Source organism: Physella acuta, unplaced genomic scaffold (assembly GCF_028476545.2).
Source record: "Physella acuta isolate Inbredline_101_S28 unplaced genomic scaffold, ASM2847654v3 ptg000243l, whole genome shotgun sequence".
In the NCBI taxonomy this organism is placed as follows: Eukaryota; Metazoa; Mollusca; class Gastropoda; family Physidae; genus Physella; species Physella acuta.
The window spans coordinates 916,063-938,435 of NW_026731762.1; the positions used below are offsets into that span (position 1 = coordinate 916,063).

Consider the following 22,373-nt stretch of genomic DNA (forward strand, 5'->3'; position numbering starts at 1 on the left):
TCTACTTTTTGGTTTGACAGCTAATACAGAGAATCTGATTAGTTTATTTACCATTAAAACATTTAGGCTAGACAGAAGATTGTGACATGTTGGACTAGTCCCCTCTCCCATAAATTGTAATGTAACATAGTTAAAACCACCACTTCACATACATAAATCTGCTAATTCTTCCTACAACTACAAAAATGAATTAAAGGGAATCAGATTATTTAGGAGAAAATATGCAAGCATTCTAGCAAAATATAAATTTCAACAAAACTATTTAATGAAAAATAATAAATACAGTAAGAGGTGATTTGTTTAACAAAAGAAAATTGGTCGACTTCATTCTCAGAGTTCCTTCCAGGCATGCATCTCTACCGCACCTCAAAAAATTTCAAGTGCCCCCCCCCCCCCCCCCCCCCCGAGAAAAAAAGTCTGGAAGAAACGATGTTCATTCTACAGATATGTCTAGATCTATTCGTATCCCAGTTCACTACATAGAACAAAGGCCTAGCCTTTGGTATTTTCACAAATTTTCCTATATTTCATCAAACAAATAAAACCAAACGTGAGAAAAATAATATAAATAAAATATTCAAAATATCGATACTGACAAGGGAGATAAATCCTCATATATGTCATAATGACCCGCCTACGATTGGCGCTTTTACTAGTAACATCTGCAATACAAACAAGGGCGAGGTTTAAACCAAAATCTACTTTGACATCTGGTGCACAGCTTTGCGTTTTCTTTGAAAATAAAGGCTTCATAAATCGTACCAATTTCAGTCTTTTGAAAAAGGTAATTCCAGATTCTATTTAAAATTTGAGAAAATGCTAGATTCTATTACATAATCTAGAATGTTTATCTGGAATTTCGGGATGACAAATTTAATTAATCTAGCCGAAAAGGGCGATAAATATTGTGAACAATCTGAAATTTAAATAAAATAATCTAAATAATAAAATAGATCTCTAGAATCTAGATCTAAGATCTAGATCTAGAATCTAGATTAGATCTAGATTCTAGATCTAGATAGATCTAGATCTAGGTGTAGTTTCGTAGCCGTGACGTAGCATTTTAGCGGTAAAAGTAAAAAAGAATATTAGATAGGCCTAATCTAGATTTCTAGTAGTCATTTAGTGACATTTAGACCTCTAGTCAAGATTTAGATCTAGATCTAGAGATCTAGATTCAGATTGATTAGGCCCTAGACTCTATCTACTATCTAGCTAGATCCTCAACCTACAACGCCGACCATTGGCCAAACGAATCCATTGTCAGATAGCGGAGCCGGTATCTAGAGTCTAGATTTAGATCTACAAAATAAATTAAATATAAGATTGAATACCAGATCTAGATCTAGACTAATCTAGACATAGGTCATAGTCTATAGGCCCTAAGTACTAAATACGATTTCGCAATCCTTTTAAAAAATATTAAATATCATTGACTGCACTTAAGACTTAGACCAAGTTCTGTTGAGTATTGATCTAGATCTAGATCTAGCTTTAGTCACTAAAATCTAGATCTAGTGGTTCTTAACCTTTTTGGAGCTACAGAACCCCCACCAGCTTCAGGATTAGATTCTAAATGTGCATTCACCAAACCCTTCTTAATAAGTTATAATAACCCTTAATTTTTTGATCAACATAGATCTAGCTAGGATGATGTGGGGTAAAATGTTAAGAAAATGTTACACAACTTACTTATTATCACAAAAGTCACAAGTCGTCCTCTGGGACGTGATTATAGAAAATAAAAAGTATGTTCATCATTGCATGTAATACAGGATTAACACATTTCATTTGTGTGGCATGACGTCAAGGGTTAAATGATATAGAAATCTCACGATACCGATACATATTATCTGGCACTCTTTTACTATGTTGCGCTGTCATATTTGAACTGTCATCGTCAGCTGAAACTAAGTCTATCGTCTGCACTGACAAAATCTGATAGCAAATCATATAACGTATAGGCTTAATGTAAATAGTCTCTAAATAGATAAGTTATAATATAAGCCCCATTTGTTTCAATGTTTAGAATTAATATTGCCTTAGAGAAGAAAACTTTTTCAACTAATGAATTTCAGCCATTCATTTTCAAAGTAATTTAATCATTGGGCACGATAGGTAGCATTTCTTTACTAACCCAATAGTCAGTAGTTTCCAGGTAAACTCATTTTGTATCAAGTCTGAAACTGAAAGTTAGTGAAATCTTAATTTACTTTGTTATTAGGTTACTAGTCATGATTATTTTTTAATTTTTTTTTATTGTTGCAGGTGTATGAAAACTTTCTTTTTACAATGCCACCTAAAGGGGTAAGACCATCTTTAATCAGAATCAAGTAATATTAGTTCATTAGCTTTAGTTGTTTTATATTTACCTTTCAAATGCGTTTTGTTTTACTTTACATTTCTTTTCATAATGATTGCTTTTGTATTGAATTTGCAAGTATAACTTTGTTACAGAAAAAACAAGCAGCAAAAGCTGAAACAAACAAAACTAAAGGTAATACCAAAGAGGTACAAAAAGAAGTGAAGTCTAAAGATGATGAAAAGGAAGAGGTAATCTTTTAAGCATTCATTTTAATGATTTCTTCATCTTTTTTTGTAAAAAAATAAACTTTGAAATTTGTTATACTGCTGTGTTTAGTCATAATTCTAGAAAACAGCAAAGTTTAACAAGTAAAGTACCCTTTTGAACTTTGCGGTCCTTTGTGATTTAGAGTTCATCTCTTCAGTGACGACGACATATGAAGGGATAGTGTGGTCAGCACTGTGCCCTTTACTTTCCCTAACATGAGTCAGATACCCATCAGAGTTGGGTGGACTCATGGACATTGTACAGACTCAAAGCCGGGATCTGAACTAGAGACAGTCAAGCACTCTACCTTTGGACTGCACCATCCCTAACAAATTTTAATGCATGTGCTTAAACTTGTATAAATTCAACTTTAATTTTTACAAATGCTTTTCTCAGGAAGCAGATGATAATGAATCAACAGAAGCTGAAAAGAAAGATAAAGAAGAGAAAACAGAGGTATGCCAACAATAATCTAATTAGTTTTAAAATGTGAATGTATTTTTTGAACATCAATAACAACTGATAGTAAATATCAAATCATTTTACTTTCTCTAAAATCTCGATGGAAAACTAAGCCAAATTCACCCATTTTAAAATGACAGAGCTTGTCTATTTAGATAGTCATAGACATTTAAAATTTTTGTCTTTTTAGATTGTGTGTTTTTAACCACATCTTCTCTTACAACTATCCATCCAGAAAAAAACAGGTGGACGAGGATGGGGTTGGGGTAAAAAGAGAAAGTCAGACGCTGATGAGGAAGGTGAGCCAAAGAAGAAAGCCAAAAATTCAATTATTGATTCTCTAGAGGGTGTTGATTTTTCAACTAAAGCTAAAGCTCCAAATGGGAAAGAAGCAAACTTTAAGATTGCTTCGTGGAATATTAACGGAATCAGAGCGTGGCTAGAGGTGAGCTTGTCAGTTATACTTTAAATAAATTAAACTTATGAAAATTATCAATACTAAGTTGGATAAAAGTTGATTTTAAAACTAATATCGGTTAAATTAGATAACTATATAGTATTTTTAATAATAAAAGGTTTTATGCAATCTATGTAAATGAATAAAATTGATGCAATCTTTATTTTCAAATGAATTAGAAAGATGGCTTGGAGTACATCAAAGCTGAAAAACCTGATGTTTTATGTGTTCAAGAAATGAAATGTGACGTATCTAAAATACCAGATGAAGCTAAACTAGAGGGCTATACAAACCATTGGCTCTCTGGTGATAAAGAGGGCTATTCAGGAGTCGGCATGTATTTTAAGACCAAGCCTATTAAAGTTACAGAAGGACTTGGTGAGATATTTATATCACTATTATTTAAGATACATGTCTATTAGATTTTTAAAGTTAATTCACAAGTTAATGACATTATATTTTTAATATATGTGTTATTTTATGGGTTTTAATAAAAACTCCTTATTGATATAAAACTTTATGTGTAGAAATTCGTTTGTATTTGATGATGTAACCATATACTGACTTCAGGTATTGAAAAACATGACAAAGAGGGAAGAGTGATCACAGCTGAGTTTGAGAAATTTTACCTTGTTAATACATGTAAGTTTAATGTGGTATGAATAAAATTATTAACATAATCTATTGAAAAAAAACATACAATGAATTAATCAGAACTGGTCGAGAAATTGTATTGTTGAGGTATATGGTAGTAACATTCATTCTTATGGTTAATGTATCATATTATAGATATACCTAATTCAAGCAGAGGTTTAGTAAGGCTGGATTATAGAACAAAGGAATGGGATGTAGACTTCAGAAAATACTTGAAATCCTTGGCTGACAAAAAACCTGTAGTCTGGTGTGGGGACTTGAATGTTGCACATAAAGAAGCTGGTACGTACTCTTTGTCTACTATCTATTAAAAACTGATAAATAACACTTTCATAAATTTTAGTTTTAGCCCCACTTTACTAGTACATTTTTGTGATGCATGGCTAATTATAATCCTTACAAAACCTTGTATATATAATGGCTCTAGGAGAATGAGTTTTGTCATACCATTTTTATCCACTGACAGATATAAAAAATCCAAAAGGCAACTTAAGAAACGCTGGCTTCACAGAAGAGGAGAGAGACAGTTTTACTGCCACTTTGAATGAAGGGTTCATTGACTCCTTCCGTTACTTGCATCCAGATGAAAAAGAAGCCTTTACGTTCTGGACGTATATGATGAATGCTAGAGCCAAGAATGCTGGATGGTAAGTTATAAATCCATTGCTATTTATCTGTTTCAGTGGTAACTGTTTATCCCACTCTTTAAAACTTTGCTCCATGATTAATATGATTTAAAATGTAAGAATAATGCATAGTGAAAATTTAACATTAAACTACCATACAATTAGTAATGAAATTCTTGTCTTGTTAATTTTTCAGGCGTTTGGACTACTTTGTCATCTCTGAAAAGCTAAAACCCAACCTTTGTGACAGTGTAATTCGTAAGACAGTTATGGGAAGTGACCACTGTCCAATAGTTCTTTATTTGGCTTTATAATATTAAGCATGTTGGTTCAGAAGGCAAGCTAGTTTGTTATATTTTTGTCCTAAATCACAACTTAAAAAATATAATTTACTAGTATGGTGGATGGGTATTTCAAACAATATCAGGTTAAACTTTTTAAGCTGCTGAAGGTTTTCACAATCAAGCCACTGTAAGTGTTCTTTATATTTGAAGATTCCAACAGAATCTCAATTTAGTTTATTACAATAATAAATCATCATTGCTAATTTACTTTTCACTAGTTATAAATTGAAAACTATCTTAACTCATTGTTAAGTAGCTATATTACTACATCCTATTTTAGCTTGTTAGATTTTTTTCCATACTATTTTATTAGCTTAGACTTTTCCCACATTATATTTAAGTAGCTTGTTAGATTTTTTCATTCACTGTATAACTATATTATGAGCAACATATTTTTTCTTTATTGTGTAGTTATATTGTATAATATAATATTATTAAATTGGTTTCATATGCATCTAAAAGAACCTTCATTATTAAAAAACAGCAAAATAATTCATATACATGATAGTTAAGAATTTGATACTAATTAATCTACTTAGTTGTAGTTTTTGAACTTACATATTAAATTTTTACTCTTTTGTTTTATTAATTTTTTTCTGTTAATGATAACATGTTAACATTTTTTTTTTTAAATGTATATTTTTTTTATTTTTATAAGTTTTTTTTAACAGACTGGAACATTTTTCACTCTTGTATTCATAATTATTTTGATATTTGATAAACATGTTGAGTTTGTTTACCAGAGCTTTAAAAAGATTTTGTTACTTTCATTTTTTTTCTTTATACATATTTTTAAATTAAACTGTTTGCAATTATAACTATGTAACGATGTTATTGCTGTTAAAAAGGCCTAATTAGTATTTAGCATAAGACTGTAGGAATGAATGTTATAACTTAGTAAAAAAAAAGGCCAATTGAGCATATAGCATAGGATTGTAGGAATGAACATTACTATGATTTTTAAAAGCATTTATTACCTCCCATTAGGTAAGACATTACCCATATAATTATAATGATGGCATTTTTGTTATCTTGTTTGTGTTTATTTGTTATTACAAATGTAAGCTTTCTTTTTTTTAAGAACACCACTGCTAGTCCTACACATATATAAAAATAGACTAAAATGTTTCAAATAAATATTTTAATGATTGTAAACTTAAACAGATGTTGAGTGTTTTTTTCATAAAGCATGTTTATAATTCTGAAGATTTTAGAAAAATAACTTCAGTTTTAAGATTTTAGGAATATAACTTCAGTATTGTGTTGACAGAACCCTCAGCTAAAAATATGTCTTAAGGCTAGACAGAGTAAAAATGTTTAAACCTCGAAGTAAGTTGAAAGCTTGATTACAATTGCACTTAATACAATTATTGAATTGACAACAAGAAAAGAAGACTTAAGTGTCAATGTCATTGCGATACATCATATTATCTTAATTTTTAAATATATACTTTGCATTTTTTAGACATTTAACCACTAATTTTTAGCAAAAGTTAATAGGGTAATTATATATAGAAGAATATTAGGAATTAAAAGGAATTGTACACTACCAAAGCTTTTGTGTAGATAATTATCCCTAATAATATCTTTCGTCAAGATTATTAATGATACTAAGTGTTTGACTGTAATTTAATTGTCAGGAAATTATAATTGAAACAATTGTTTTGGCTTTTATTTTATCAGCTAAAGTCAAAACATCTCAAATAGAATTATTTTATAAAAAAGGATACTATAATAAAACAAAAAAGGTTAAATTCCAAAGAAATTACCTACTGCATGGTAAAAACAAGTCTTTAAGGCTACATAAATGAAAATAACATTAAGGCTGGCTTTAAAAATAAATATTTATTGAATAAAAGTAACTTTTTGTAGTCCTTGTCAGGTTTTCAGTCACAAACAGCAGATTTAACATCACCAAAGGCATTGGGAGATCTGATACATCTTCTCAACAAATGATTTATAAAACAAGTCACTTGTTATGCGTCAGTTTATTTTCAATATACTTTATCTGTTTAATTGTTTTAGATTACAGTATTTAGATAAAAATTTATTTAAAATTAAAAAAAAAATTCACAGGAACTGAAACATAGGTATAACTCTTTAATGTTTAGGTAATTTCCGATACAATAATAACTGAATTAAATAGAACATTAACTCTTACCACAATGTTTAAGGTTTTAATTAAATATATGTATAAATTAATATTTCCAGGTGAAGAAATCTAGACAGGCAGGTGGGCACATCCTGCATTCATCTACCCCTCAATAAATAAACCCATCTGGAACTAACATTAGTCTTGGAACAACATCCACAAATATTTACATGGGCAGGGGGGGAAATAATGAGAAGCAGCACATGACAATAACTCATCAAATAATATAACATTGAAGCTCCATGACTTTAATACTTTGAGACAAGAATTGAATGGAAAACCAAAGTGTCACAGACGAATATTCAACAAAACTAAGTGGTAATGTAACAGTTTGGTGTGAGGCCCATGGGCACCGACAGGCCTGCTGGTTACTGGCATCAGGTCCTTCAGTTGGAGAAGACAAGCTGGTGGCTCAGGTCTTTTCTCTATCTTTATTTCCTTATGTAATCCTGGAAAATAATATGTTCATAGGTTTTTGTTTTGTTATAAACTGTTATTACTTGAAAATTATTATTGAAACAAAAAGGCTTTCCTGAAAATAAAGTTAATTTCCTTTTAATCCTAAATAACATTTAACCTAGAGATTTTTATATTTTAAAACAAAAGCCACTTATAAATTATTAATAAAACAAAATATACAAATACAAAAATTATTTATTTTTAACATATTGAGTTGCTTCCCTTTAACAAAGAGCTATAACTATAGCTTGATGATTTTGCCATAAACACTGCTTTTTACTATTTAATATTGAAACTTTCGGGAGGATGAGGGCACTTATATTATAGGAGGTAGTGTTGGACACTGTTTAAAGTATTTATTTTCTATATGAAATAAAATATTGTTCCTATTTCGGGGGGGGGGGGGGGGGGGAGGTGACGACGAAAAGGGGGACATATCGTCACATAAATCCGACCTCACTAGCTTGATACATGGAAGAATTCGCTTCTCTTAGGCCCCACACCCTAACGCACACTACAGCATGTGGATTTTGGTTCCAATGGAATTTATTATCCACTTCCAATCACACGTTTTTTATCACTAATTTTTTTTTGGACAAACATTTTCATTGAATTAGGGCATGACAGTTTTTGTAATTGACGTGTGACGAGTACACATTTTAATAGTTTAGTGTGTACATTGATACTGAGCAATAGCCTATAATGGTGTGTAGTATCGTTCCCCTTCATACACTGTTGTAAATTGTTTGAAATTACACTATCATTTATTTTTACTCCATTCCCCCCCCCCCCCCCCTTTAAGATATTAGAAGGATCCTCTAGGAAAATCAATGATCTCTTTCTATGAGAGCCTTAAGCGTCTGAGTGTTTTGTGGGGAAAAAATTAATCGCCACAATTTATCAGAAAAAGCTTCCCTTATGTTGTTCTAGGATTGTTTCTCACAGCTTGATGTGTTCAATTAGATGAGAACATTGTTTAGTTTCAACGTCAGTGTATGGCAATAATGTGTGGCCACAATCACGTGAACATTATTTAGGTGAAACGTGAATGTGTGGTCACAATCACGTAAACATTATTTAGGTGCAACGTGAATGTATGACCATAATCACGTGAACATCATTTAGGTGCAACGTGAATGTATGGCTATGATCACGTGATCATCATTTAGGTAATAGAGAGCTAAAGCAAACGTGACCTTTGGGCCAAGGTCAATGGAGTGAAAATATTCCAAAAGGAATCACTATCAATACGATGAAACGTCACTAAAACGCGGACAGCATGGTAACATTCCGCTTCGATTCTCTACACAATCGATTAAAATCTTACTTCTTTTTATGCCGCTTTTAAAATTATAGATTTTTAGTAACGAAACAACATTGTACTTTTGGCTGGTTTCGATCGAAACTTCAGAAAGATACACTGGGAATTCTTTTTTTTTTTAGCTAGCTAGTTGTACGGTAAAGCATTAAAAACCAATCTTAAAATTTGTTAAAATAATCTTTTTTTAATAATTTTTTTTTAAAGTAGTGATTATTTTTTATCGTTTAATAATATCTAAGTTTATGATATAAATTCTTGGGTGGCGTGGTCGGGTCGGTAAAGCTTATGGTTGCTAAACCGAAAAGTCCCAAGTTCTAAAACGCGATAATCAAACTGCTGAATGAAAGCTATGGAAGCAAATCCAAAAAACCGGGAGTGATCTCCCCTAAACTTTCTCGAATATTTTTATATAAAATAACAGGGGATGGGAACTCGGGCTATAGACATGATTTTTAATCCATTTTAAATACTTAAAGTTTTAAAAATAGAATAAAATCTCGTAGACAAATTAATTGCACACCAAGTGAACGCGAAATAAAAAAGCGCAAAATAGTGCGCAATATTATTAGTACTTTTAAAATTTACATTAGTTTTTTGAGAAATCGGAAGTAGCGTAAATTACTACTTCCGGTCAACGGAAATTACTCAAAATTTAACAAAAGGTAGAGAATTAGATCTTTTCCTTACATGTGAAATTTCATTTATCTATCTGAAATAGTACTCAAGTTATAGGCTTTTGAAAAATTCAAAGTAGAAAAAGTACCACTTCCGGTTATCGGAAATCGCTCAAAAGTTGATACGGATCTACGATTTTGATAAAATACTTATATATGAAATTTCATCAACCTAGCAGTAACGGTACTCAAGTTATCGTGTTTACACACGGACACACAGACACACACACACACACACACACACACACACACAGACATACGGACAAGATTGCAAAATTATGTTTTTCCGTATCAGTGAGGTGTAAAACGTCGAGATTTGTAAAAATCTCGATTTTTTTTTTTGCACGATTACAATACTTTCTCTATATACGAGAAAGTAAAAAGAAAGCATGTAATACTTGTGTTGGGGGAAACCCTTTCCAACATAACAATTAAGAACGAAAAAAAAGAATCTATAATATAACGCTGCTGGTAGTGTGTCAGTCCTTCCTTCCTTCCTTCCTTCCTTCCTTCCTTCCTTCCTTCCTTCCTTCCTTCCTTCCTTCCTTCCTTCCTTCCTTCCTTCCTTCCTTCCTTCCTTCCTTCCTTCCTTCCTTCCTTCCTTCCTTCCTTCCTTCCTTCCTTCCTTCCTTCCTTCCTTCCGTCATCGCTATAGATTTTGGAACCATAAAAGTAAACATTCGCACCATGCTGTGCTTTCAGTGCACCGCAGTGTCTTATTATAAGTAATAGAGTAGGGTTTGTTTATATAGCGGCATAGAGCTATTTTATAATTTCCACTGTTTGTACAATTGTGCATAACGTAAAGAGAATATTAAATACACGCACAATGCTAAAACATATTCAAAGGATCAATGTCAAATATAGTTTTCGTTAATATTCCTAGAAAAAGTGGATACATTTTAATAACATAATAACAGTACGGTAGAAAAATCAAATTAATTTAACTCTTTTTTTCTAATTTTGACAAAGGAGGTAATTTAAAAATACATTAAACTCACGCTAATAAAAAATGCAAATATACGTTCGTCATAGAAGGAATTAGTGTTGCAATAATATAATTAGCAAAATGTGAATGCAAATTATTCGGATGTGTAAGAGGAAATTATTGTTAGAAAATTATAATTAGCATGGATTGATAAAAGGCAATCTTTTATTTATTTTATTCACTGAATGTAGGCCCTACTGTTTATTACTTATAATTTTTAATTAACTATTCAGCACTATTATAGACGCGTCATCACGTTCATTAGGTGCGCAATGGTTTTAGTTATGAAACTCTTTTGTAAATTTTTAAAATTTAAAGTACTGGAAAAAAATGCGTGAATGGATAAAGTGAAATATTGTTGGTAAAACACGGATATTTTAAATACTGCCTATTATTTATACTGTTTACTAATTATTATTCTATCTTTCGGTTTGAGGGCAAGCTAGGGGTTTTATAGGAGAGGCGTAGCGAGGGGAGGGCATATGTCCCCGGGTGCCGACCTTAGGGGGCGCCAAATTGGGTTGGAAAAAATTTGCGAGGGGGGGGGGGGGGTGGAAATCGAAAGTTTTAGGGCGGGGGGGGGGGGGACAGGGGTGCAAATCGAAAGTTTGCGGGGGTGCAAATCACCGGAAAGGGCGCGATTTGGCGCTACGGGCTAGACTGTGAGCAATATGCCTTTATGATTGCATTTAAATTGTGTTTATGTTATGAGTGTTGTGTTTGTTTTTTCGTTTTTTTTTTTTTGTTTTTTTTTTGCGTTCGTTTGTGTTGTGTTTAGTTTTGTTCTGTTCCCAAGTTGGTACATTTAAAAAAGATTTACCGTGGCGGAGCACGGGATGCAGCTAGTCTATATATATAATTCTCTTCTGGGATCAGTTAGAAAACAAGCTGCAAGTGCGCCTTTGCAGTCCCCTCTCTTCCTCTCTATCACTATCAATACAACCCCCACACCCCACCCCCACATGATCTGGTGAGCGGTGTTCACTCTGTTTACATTTTACAATCACAGAGACGGGTTTGGTGACGGCTATTAGGGGCAGATAATTTAGTTTGAAACGATTTTAAACTTAGAGGAGGAAACTAAGAGGAGGCTGCTTTCACGTGGGGGGGGGGGGGGGGGGGGTAGAGTTTTTAAGCAAATATTTTCAATGGCAGCATTGGTACTGTCGAATTCACAAATTATAAATTACTGAAAAGTAGAAAAAAAAAACAACTAAATAGCGGCGTATGATACGCAGCGGGTCGGCTCGTAAGTTATTAATACACTTATGCTTATGTTGTGATTAAATTATTTACGAACGTTAAATTTAAGTTTGCTAGCAAGGAGTTTAATATCCAATTGTTGGAAATCTATGTTTAATGAAGTTTTTTTTTGGGAGACTGTTCTATCATGGAGAAAAAATGTATTGACTCTTTGGATCTGTAAAACTCGATTTCCCCTTTTCCCGAACAAAAATAAAGTCGCAAAGTTCCAGATTTAGACATACAATTTGATTTAAGAAATAAATCGCGCTTTAAATTCTACTGCTAACTCATTTCCATTTTCACTGATGTGATTCAGTCCTAGCAGTAAAAAAATGGTTGTCCTACCTCCACCATCTCCCTGTAGTAAGGCCCCTGGTTGTCACTGAGCGCCATTGCGAGTCGCTGCAGCCTCTGAATGGCCTCGCCGTAATCTCGTTTCTCTGGCACAAAAGCTCCCCAATGTGTTTGGGGTTCCTCGCTGAAGGGAAAGAAGTACCTCTTCTCCTCTTCCTCCTCCGGAATGTAGTCAATCATACCTCTTTTAAAAAACATGACATCATTGTCGTCTGGTGAGTACGCCTGCCTCTCCATTTCCGGTGAGTAGATGGAAGGGATGTTGTTCTCCCCGTAGACGACGTATGGCGTGTACGCATCGTCCTGAGCTTCGTTGAGATTATTGATGTACGGAACAACCGAGTCTTCGTTTTCGATCTCGTCTTTCGGATCTTCGTACATGCCAGCGAGGTTGTCCAGCAGACGTCTGTAAAGGTAGTCTTTCTCTTCAGGGGTCAGTGGGACGTAGTCGTCGGGTTCAGAGATCAGGGCGTCGTTCAACTCCACGGGGGTGTAGGGGAGGCTCAGGGTGTTGTAGTATTCGTCGAGGATGTCGCGTTTTATGCGCCTGGCACCGCGGTGGTTTTTGACAGGGGCGGCTTTTCTTGGAGAGGGGAGGGAGCGGCGACGGCGGTAGTATGGGAAGGGGATGGTCTGGAGAATGTCTTGGTCTGAAATTAAGACAAAATTGAATGTTTATTTAAATATCAAGAATGTAAATAGGAGATATTAATCTATTCAAGCTTATAGCAATAGCGTTTGTTTTTAACATAAAAATTGTGTAGAACTTTATACATCAAATACATTTTTGTGTTTTTATAACCAAAGAAATTACGTGTACATAAAATCGTACACATTTCCCCCCATATAAATAACAATAGAAACCTGATGTATTTATAACCTTAGAAACTTAGTGCACTTGTTATAAATATGAAGTAGGCCCATAAATATTATCTTAATTTGCCCAGACAATAATAATCTAAATTACATTTGGGATATATTTCATTATTTGTGACCTTGCTTATTCCTCTAATATTTGAAAAAAAAAGGGATTTAAAAAAAGATCTTTTAAAAAAATATCTTGCGATTATGTAAACGGTGACCTGTTAAGATTGAAACCTTTTTCCCCCTCAACAAATCCAAAATCTTTATTTCAATCAGGGAGACCAGAGTAATCAAGCGAAATAAATAAATCCTAAGCAAGCCCGAGATTTTGAATCATCTGAATTCATTCTATCCGCATCCTCAACATTATCGACCCTGCCCCCCCCCACCCCACCTCACACAAAATCGTGTTTAAAAATGTCTACTCCGTGACCAGACTGACCTGCGTATGACGGCATGTACTGGTACATCTTCTGGTAGTAGTCGCTGTTTACGTCATTGTTATCGACGTCATTCTCGTTCTGAATTTCTTCCAGAAACTCGCTGACCTCGTCGTCAGAAACGTCGCCAGTGCCCTCGGGAGATGATTCGGCCAGCTCGCCGCTAGGGGCGGGCTCGTCTATGGCCTTTTCCAGCTCCTTGAGCCCTTGTTTGTCTTTCTCTATGGCTTCCTCGGCCTTTTCGTCCTTGTGGATTTCTTCTTTGACGAGCTCTTTGATTTCCTCATGGGCAGTTTCCGCTGCCTTCTGTGGGTGGTTGAAAAGGTTTTCATGTTCGTATTTTGTGAATGTTAAAAATATTTTTAAAAATACAACCGTCAAGATAGATACAATGGGGGGGGGGGGGGGTGCGACACTGGTAAAAAGTATATAAAATTTTTCTAAATAAATTTCATTTAGTTCCGGGCGGGGGGGGGGGGGGGGAAGAGGGGGGGGGGGGAAGAGGTAGATACCGACACATATGACCATTCTATTGAGCGGGGGGGGGGGGGGGGCGGAGCATTGGGCCTACTCATTTTTTAAAATTAAAAACGTTTTGTTTCAGATTTGTAATTATAGGAGATTTCAAGTCGCTGTCACACTTTTGCTAGACATTAGTTCAAACATTGAATTACCCGTGTCGCCCTTTGCTCGTCTGCTACCCTTCTGTCGGACATTGGTCAAACATTCATCAATTACCTGAGTCGCCCTTTGCTTGTCTGCTATCCTTCTGTCGGACATTGGTCAAACATTCATCAATTACCTGAGTCGCCCTTTGCTCGTCTGCCACCGTTTCCATAGCCGCTTCCACTGCCTGTTCGACTTTTTCTTTCTCCGCGCTCCTGTCTAAGGCGGCCTGGGCCGCGAGTTCCGCCCCAACGGGCGCCGGCTTGTGGGCGATGACAACGCCATCTTTGTCCTTCATCCCCTCGGGGACGACCGGAACTAGGAGGTTGGCGAGGTCAGATTTTTTAGCCATCACTCGGGGCTTGTTTTGTTGGTTGCCAAAAACAATTTCTTCCTCTGCACGTTTGGCTGGTGATTTAGAAAAAAAAATATTTTTCATATGTAGCAAATTAAATGTCTCGAGTTGTTTATTTGTAACATGAATCTTGTTTTTAGTCTTGACATGTGTGTGACATAATTTTCTTTTTCATATGTCGCAAATAAAATGTCTCGAGCTGTTTATTTGTGACATAAATCTTGTTTTCAGTTTTGACATGTGTGTGACATATTTTTTTTTAAATGTAAAAATGTTTAATAAATGAGATTGTTTATATGGTTATTGAAATATTATTTGTTTGGTTTTTGATCAGGCAATTTAGTCTATTATTAGTATTACTAGGCATGCTGCCCAGCTTCGCTTAGGCTTTCGAAAACATTGAGAATTTGAATGCTTAATTAATTCGCCCATATAAGGCGCCGGTTAGTCGAGGTCAGTTTTCGAGGTCAGTTCTGTCGCCCCAATGCAAGATCCTGCCAAATTTGAAGCACCTGCGGCGCCGGGAAGTGCCCTATCGGGCACCCGACAACTTAGCTTTATAGATCATCTAGATCTAGATCTAGAATCTCTAGATCTATATGATCTAGAATCTCTAGATCTAGAATCCAAATAGATAAAATAATTTTTTTTAGTTTAGGCCGAGAAAATCGTATTGTATACATTTCATAGCGTACATAGTTCTAAATCATATTTGAATGAAATAGTTCATTTCTTTTTATTCTAAACTCGGAAGATGACGTCATCAGTTTCGTGCTCTTTTTTTAGTGTAAACAATAAGCGACGTCATTGTTAAATGCGTTCTTGTCCCAAGTTTAAATACTTTTCCGGTTGCATAAATAATACTGTTTCTCTACATTCGAATATGCCTTTATTTTTTATTTTTCTTCTTTAAATAAAATTGTGGTTATACATTTAAAACATCTAACATATTATTTTCAACAAAAGTCCGTATAAAGGTATCCATATATCGCTGCCGATTCTGACGTGATGTCCGGCGAAAATATTTTGCGGACAGACAGAGAGAGAGAGAGAGAGAGAGAGAGAAGAGCGCACATGGCCTTTTATATATTAGGATGTTATCCCTACCACTTGGCAACGCCACAAACATTCCTTACACGTTGCCACAAACAAACATTTCTTGAATATTCCTCCCATCCCCCCCCCCACCACAACACTATGCCATACCCACACCCAGTCTAACAATCTAATCACTCCACTATTTTCCAAACACGCATATTCTTACATCCGACCCCACCCACACTTTGCTGCTCAAAATCAAATTGCCTCATAATCACGCCTACCCTCAACGCCTACCCCACAAACTGAGGCATCCTCATTTTTTCTATCTCACACCATGTCCAACCCACACTTTGCCCACCTCATGTATCCCACTCCATACCCGCCATCATAGCGCTCACTTTCTATTCCTCTATTCAATTTCTTTCATGACATTTTTCAAGGCTGATCTACAGCATATCTCGCATTTCTCACTGCGCATGTCTATTAGCATAGAAATTGCCCAACGACCTTTCACCCTTTCGCCGGAAAGCAACGAAATGAGAAGAGATTTTTTATTACGTAGGACGGCACGAGACGTCGTTAGGTGGCCAAAATGAGATCTTTAACTTTAATGGCCTTATTAGGCTTGTGCTCGCCAGACCGTGTACGGGTTAACGCCCATAGATGCAGAGTTATCGTCCTTTCACACTTAAATCACTTTGTCTAGATTTTTTATATGAAAAAATATATAAAACGACATATGTTTTCAAATATTCATATTTTATGTGACAATCATAAAATTATTTGATATAATTTTATCAGGACCCTACGTAGAGACTTAAGGTACTTTAGGCAGATACTGAAGTTTGGGCCTTATAAAATAGATTTTTTTGAAAAACCATCTCTTCACTATATATTTTGTACACAGCTCAAGTGGAATTCGAAACTCCAAGGATGGGGTCTCTATGAAGCACATAAGTCTGGGGGCCTTATGAGGCCCAGGAGTCTGGGGGGCCCTATGAGGCCAGGAGTCTGGGACCCCTATAAAGGAGTCTGGGGGCCCTATGAGGCCCAAGTCTGGCGGCCCTATGAGGCCCAGGAGTCTGGGGGCCCTATGAGGCCCAGGAGTCTGGGGGCCCTATGAGGCCCAGGAGTCTGTGGGCCCTAATTGGCCCAGGAGGATGGGGCCCTATGAAGCCCAGGAGTCTGGGGGCCCTATGAGGCCAGGAGTCTGGGGGCCATATGAAGCCCAGGAGTCTGTGGGCCCTATGAGGCCAGGAGTCTGGGACCCCTATAAAGGAGTCTGGGGGCCCTATCTATGAAGCCCAGGAGTCTGTGGGCCCTAATAGGCCCAGGAGGATGGGGCCCTATGAAGCCCAGGAGTCTGGGGGCCCTATGAGACCCAGGAGGATGGTGCCCTATGAAGTACAGGAGTCCGGGTGCCCTATGAGGCTGCGGCCCATCAAAGATGGGCCCCCAGACTATCTACGCTGAAGTCCAAACCTAGTGTTGAGCCCTTCCCTTTCACTACTCACCTCTTTCAACGGGTTGTTCAGATTTTTCCGATTTGACCAAACTCTCCTGGTTGGATAAAGGAGCCGCTATTGCCATAGAAACGGCCAACGCTCCAATAAACAACACTGACAGCCTTGAAATCATTTTTTTCTCCCTCTCTCTCTCTCTAAAACTGCCAAGTTCTTGAATTTTGCTGATCTTTTCTTGTTAAATTTTCACTATCTGAAACAAGCAAATAGGGAACTAAAAATAACTCTACACTGAAAACCCTTTTGTTAAAATATAAAATAAGTGCTCTCATGAATAAAATAAACAACGTAAAAATAAAATAATTGAGTTTTGGTTTGACAAGGGGAATAACACGCTCAAGGGAGATAAGATGTAAGATGAAATTGTTTTTGACGTCTCGATGAAGCCGTATGGGCGAAATATTACTTGGATTAATAAAACCAAGTAAAATATAAAAATAAATAAATCAACACCAATAACAAGATTAACAACAACATCTAGAACAAAATTATTTATATTTTGTAAGACAAAATTCATGTAAATTTCGTTTGTACATTTTTTGTGTGTAACCGTTTATAGAAATTTGTTGGAATAATTTAAATAGTCTATAGTATACGTTTTACATTAATTGAAGCATACTCATAATTTTGAAGTTTTGAAAATAAAAACTACATAATGTTTACTTCGCCTATTTCGCTACAATAACATTTTCAAAAATTACCGTAAACGTATGTTTACTGACGTTTAGCACCCACCACCAGTTAATGACCTAATTAGAAGAACGAGATTTATCTCCCTTTGGCTATTGACGGGTTAATGAATAAAGGGAGGGAATTCTCAAGTTTTGTGACGGTGTTGACAAGTTAGACAATCAACTAACGTAGAAGTGGAGCTACGCGCGATCTGATTGGCTTGTTAACCCCCTACGGGGTTCGCTATTACAAAAAAAATGTTCGATAAAAATAATTTTATAGTACAGGTTGATTAACGGATGTTGAAGTATTGTGAAAAACACACTTTAGTTTCTTCTTGTGCAGAAAATATTATATTTTTTTTTACAATTTGCTTAATATAAAATGGGGTTAAACGAAATTAAGTTGTGAAAACACAACAGTACCTAGAGGGCAAAAACTTGACATGGCGTTATGGAGGCACTATGAACAAAAGAAGTATATTATAGTTTTGAAAACATAACAAAAAAAAAGTTATGAAGTCATCGTTTGACCGCTCGTCATTGTATGGGCACTACGCCCTTACAGCAGTAATATGCAACAGGGGTGTTTTAAAACAACAACTTACATTTTACTCTATACCTGAACTAAACTCTAACCCTCACCGAACGTAATCATAATCCCAATCATAATCCTATACCCAACCCCAAATGTGATATCAACGTAGATTAATATTATCACGTGTAGGACATTTTATCGACCAGATGGACAACAGGAGAGCCAAATTCAATGAACCTAGACTGTAACTGTAAGCACAAGAACAGTTGTGTACGGCAGGATGTATTGAAATTTATTAATGTTAATAACACTAATCTAATCTGAACCCTGGCCAACACACAACCCTAACAATAACGCTACATCATATACCAGACAATAACCATAACCTAATCCTAAACCTAACAACAATACAAGCAAAAAAAAATCACTAGTATTACCCTACTAACCCTACCGAATATTCTTATTTATAAATATCGATGCGTTTTCACACGAGTTTTGGTTCTTCGATGTAACGTCTAGATAACCAGACCCTAACAGACTGTGTCAGACAGCCCGAGGGGGTCGTGGCTTCCATTTCCGGGCGCCTAATGCAGCTCCGGTAAACTGACCCGGTATGTCACTTAATAATATCAAGGTGATCCAGTGACCTAATTACCTAATGTCTTACATCCTGGTTGTCTGAAGCCCGCCCAGTAGGCCATAGGACCAACCTCGGTATCATGTTAGCCCGCCCATGTCGGCAGCTATCCCATAATTCCATCACCATTAGTTCTTGTAAATCGTGTTGATCAAATATATCCTGTATCGACAGCTATCCCATAATTCCATCACCATTAGTTCTTGTAAATCGTGTTGATCAAATATATCCTGTATCGACAGCTATCCCATAATTCCACCTGCCTTACTTCTTGTCAATAGTATTGATCTATCCCATATCGACAGTTATCCCATAATTCCACCTGCATTATTTCTTGTCAATGGTATTGATCTATCCCATATCGACAGTTATCCCATAATTCCACCTGCATTACTTCTTGTCAATGGTATTGATCTAATCTATCCCATATCGACAGTTATCCCATAATCCCACCAGCATTACTTCTTGTCAATGGTATTGATCTAATCTATCCCATACCGACAGTTATCCCATAATCCACCTGCATTACTTCTTGTCAATGGTATTGATCTATCCCATACCGACATTTATCCCATAATTCCACCTGTATTACTTCTTGTCAGTTGTATTGACCTGTCCCATATCGGCAATTAACCACGCCAGCCTGCGCGTACCGTTGATTTCCCCTTTAGGTGAATGCAGTCAAGCGTGAACTCATTGACTCTGGAACAACGGCTGTTGTTTTCCCAGCCACCGCAGGGTGCTGACCTCATCAAAACTTTAAGCCATCAACAAAGTCGGTGCGGTAAGCGAACTTAACTAGCTGGTGTTTTTATCGACCCCCTCCCCCAATCCCATTTTACATTACGGCGACAGCGACTAAATGAACTGAAAACACATTTTTTACATTTAATTTACTTAATTATTTTTCACAGTTAATTTATTTTTATTCCAACATTAAAAAATATTGCACGTCACGAGATTTTTTTTTTTAGATAAGAAAAACAATTTTTGATTACAAAAAAATATTCATTCTAATTTAATTTAATTTTTTAAACCCATTTAAAAAAGCCAAGAATAAGTTAGTTTTACCCAGTCCCCGGAGAAGATAATGCTTTACATTCAAGTGTGTTTTTCAAGTGTATTTTACTAAAAGTTAATTTATTCCATGGTATTTAATTACGTTAAAACAAGTCTTTAAGCATTTAAAAAAATTACATTACCATGCAATTAGGAAACAACAAAGGATATGAATTGATTAAAAAATCAAAGAATAAAAACGAAACAAAAATACATTAAACTGATAGCTCTGTTTTTGTACTATAAAGGTTTGCCTTAGCTAAGAAGTTAGCAGTACTTTTCTAGAAAGTTCGCTGTTTGATTTAATACCACTCTTTGTTTTTACTTTCTCGTATACAATGTATACAGGAAGTATTGAAAACGCGCTGAAAAATTAACATGAAATTTGACAGTTTTCTCTGTTTTACACCTCCCTATTTTATCGTATACGGATTATAAAGGATGCATTGTAATCATTCCAAAAAAATCTAAATCGAGATTTAAGCACTTTTTGATCTAGAAAAACTTAGTTTTGCATTTTTGTGTGTGTGTCTCCGTGTCTGTGTATACGATAATTTGAGTAGTCTAACGTTTTAGTTATGTTGACGAAATTTTATATGGAAGTATTATATAAAATGTGTGGTTTTCTTTCAACTTTTGAGCGATTTCTATTAAACGGAAGTGGTACTTACTCTACTTCTGTTTTCGCAAAAGCCAACATTAAGAGCACCTTTTAAGTTAATTAGACAAAATGTCACATATTGCAAGTATTACAATATATGCGCAGGTTTCTATCAGGTATCTATCTCCCAGATATTTATCTAGCTGGGGAAAGTAACCTATTTAAGAGAGAAAACTCCAAAATCAAACAAATTCAGCCTTGCAGATTGTTCTTGAGTGGACAAAGTCAGTGGAAGCAAATCCCGAAAGAAAAATCAGTCTGAAGTCAGAGTCAACGGGCCATGTGGGGCATAATATGTTGACACGCCATACTCCATTGTGTCGCTGGAAATTCCCTCCATATTACAGTTAAGAAGAAAGAATAACATCATTAACGGTTCATTACATTTTTAAAAAAGAATGAGATTTAAAAAAAATACAAGAATCTTGCAAGCTTAAAATAATTTAAAAACGCGGTGCTATATCATGAAAAATAAAATTAAAGGCAAACGAAAGGTTTTTTTTTTTTGCTACTCCAGTGTAGTTCGTGTGAACAGAATATCCTGAGGGACATTTTTTTTATCTTTCCCTCCATACGTAGATTAAACATTATTCTAATAAACCCAGCTAGGCGTTTGATTCGGAACATTTTTTTTTTTACATCTAGCTAGCATTTCAGTCTCCCGCCCTGGGGGCAGACGACTGTCAGGAGCCGGGAGAGGCAGCAGACATTAGCGAGCAGACGTAACGTGATTTGAGGACTGGCTACGTCTGATATCTCGGTCTTTTGATGAAAAAAATATGGTGAAAAAAATTTGTCTGGAAATAGCGGAAGTTACGTCAGATTTCTCAAGGTGACCACGAAATGATGAGACATCCCCAGTCGTGCTAGGAAAGATGAAACATCAGTCGTGCTAAAAAGATGAAACATCCCCAGTCGTGCTAAAAAGATGAAACATCCCCAGTCGTGCTAAAAAGATGAAACATCCCCAGTCGTGCTAAAAAGATGAAACATCCCCAGTCGTGCTAAAAAGATGAAACATCCCCAGTCGTGCTAAAAAGATGAAACCTCCCCAGTCGTGCTAAAAAGATGAAACATCCCCAGTCGTGCTAAAAAGATGAAACATCAGTCGTGCTAACCAGACTGACAGAAACAGAACTTCCAGAAATTGATTCGTCAAGCTGAGACAGATAAAATACTCTTAAACACCATCACGTGGTGTTGGATAAGTAGAAAAAAACAAAATCCCTCAGTCTTGTAGATTCCCCCCCCCCTTTCCACCTCCCTTCGTCCACTCAGAAATGTAGCTCACACTATTCATAATCTCAGGGGACTATGTAACAATTGATATCTATCCTAGGGGGAGACCACAGCTGTTTGTTGCACACTAGTTTCACTTTGTCTGGTGGGTATACATTGTTGTGAAAACTCTTATTACATTAATATTAATAGTTTTTAGAAATCGGTTCCAGTTAGATTAATATTAATTCCAAAATAGGGGTTTCATCGTATGAATACTAGTTCTTATTTTGAAAAATCTGCAATAATCTAAGAAATATTTCTTAAGTCACCATTTAACTTTAACGTCGACTATAAATCTCCAATTCAGCTTAGGTAGAAAGTGTCAAGCC

The 22,373-nt window shown here is 35.6% G+C and overlaps 2 protein-coding genes across 3 annotated transcripts in view; one reads left to right on the top strand and one right to left on the bottom strand.

The window, feature by feature from the left end:
- Window positions 1–629: 629 nt before the first annotated feature.
- Window positions 630–6,253, top strand: LOC131938443 (DNA-(apurinic or apyrimidinic site) endonuclease). The gene is made up of 10 exons (XM_059296476.1): window positions 630–784; window positions 2,269–2,307; window positions 2,458–2,553; window positions 2,969–3,028; window positions 3,270–3,479; window positions 3,671–3,869; window positions 4,062–4,133; window positions 4,281–4,427; window positions 4,612–4,792; window positions 4,968–6,253. The coding sequence occupies exons 2-10, from the start codon at window positions 2,293–2,295 to the stop codon at window positions 5,083–5,085; spliced, it is 1,098 nt and encodes a 365-aa protein (XP_059152459.1). The 5' UTR covers window positions 630–784; window positions 2,269–2,292; the 3' UTR covers window positions 5,086–6,253.
- Window positions 6,254–6,940: 687 nt separating this feature from the next.
- LOC131938416 (uncharacterized) overlaps window positions 6,941–22,373 on the bottom strand; it is a 56,270-nt gene continuing 40,837 nt past the window's right edge. For both annotated transcript variants that reach the window (XM_059296430.1, XM_059296431.1), the window contains exons 2-6: window positions 17,189–17,390; window positions 14,415–14,686; window positions 13,615–13,918; window positions 12,300–12,958; window positions 6,941–7,716 (exon numbers count right to left, since the gene is read on the bottom strand). In XM_059296430.1, coding sequence (XP_059152413.1) covers window positions 7,699–7,716; window positions 12,300–12,958; window positions 13,615–13,918; window positions 14,415–14,686; window positions 17,189–17,312 — 1,377 coding nt within the window. In that variant the 5' untranslated portion in view covers window positions 17,313–17,390 and the 3' untranslated portion in view covers window positions 6,941–7,698. The remainder of the gene's footprint in view (window positions 7,717–12,299; window positions 12,959–13,614; window positions 13,919–14,414; window positions 14,687–17,188; window positions 17,391–22,373) is intronic.

What these genes read in the sequence shown, in the direction of transcription:
- LOC131938443 (XM_059296476.1), top strand. An exon ending in ATAAAGAAGAGAAAACAGAG is followed by an intron (nt 3,029 to 3,269) that starts GTATGCCAACAA and finishes CTATCCATCCAG; the next exon opens with AAAAAAACAGGTGGACGAGG. An exon ending in TGTTGCACATAAAGAAGCTG is followed by an intron (nt 4,428 to 4,611) that starts GTACGTACTCTT and finishes ATCCACTGACAG; the next exon opens with ATATAAAAAATCCAAAAGGC.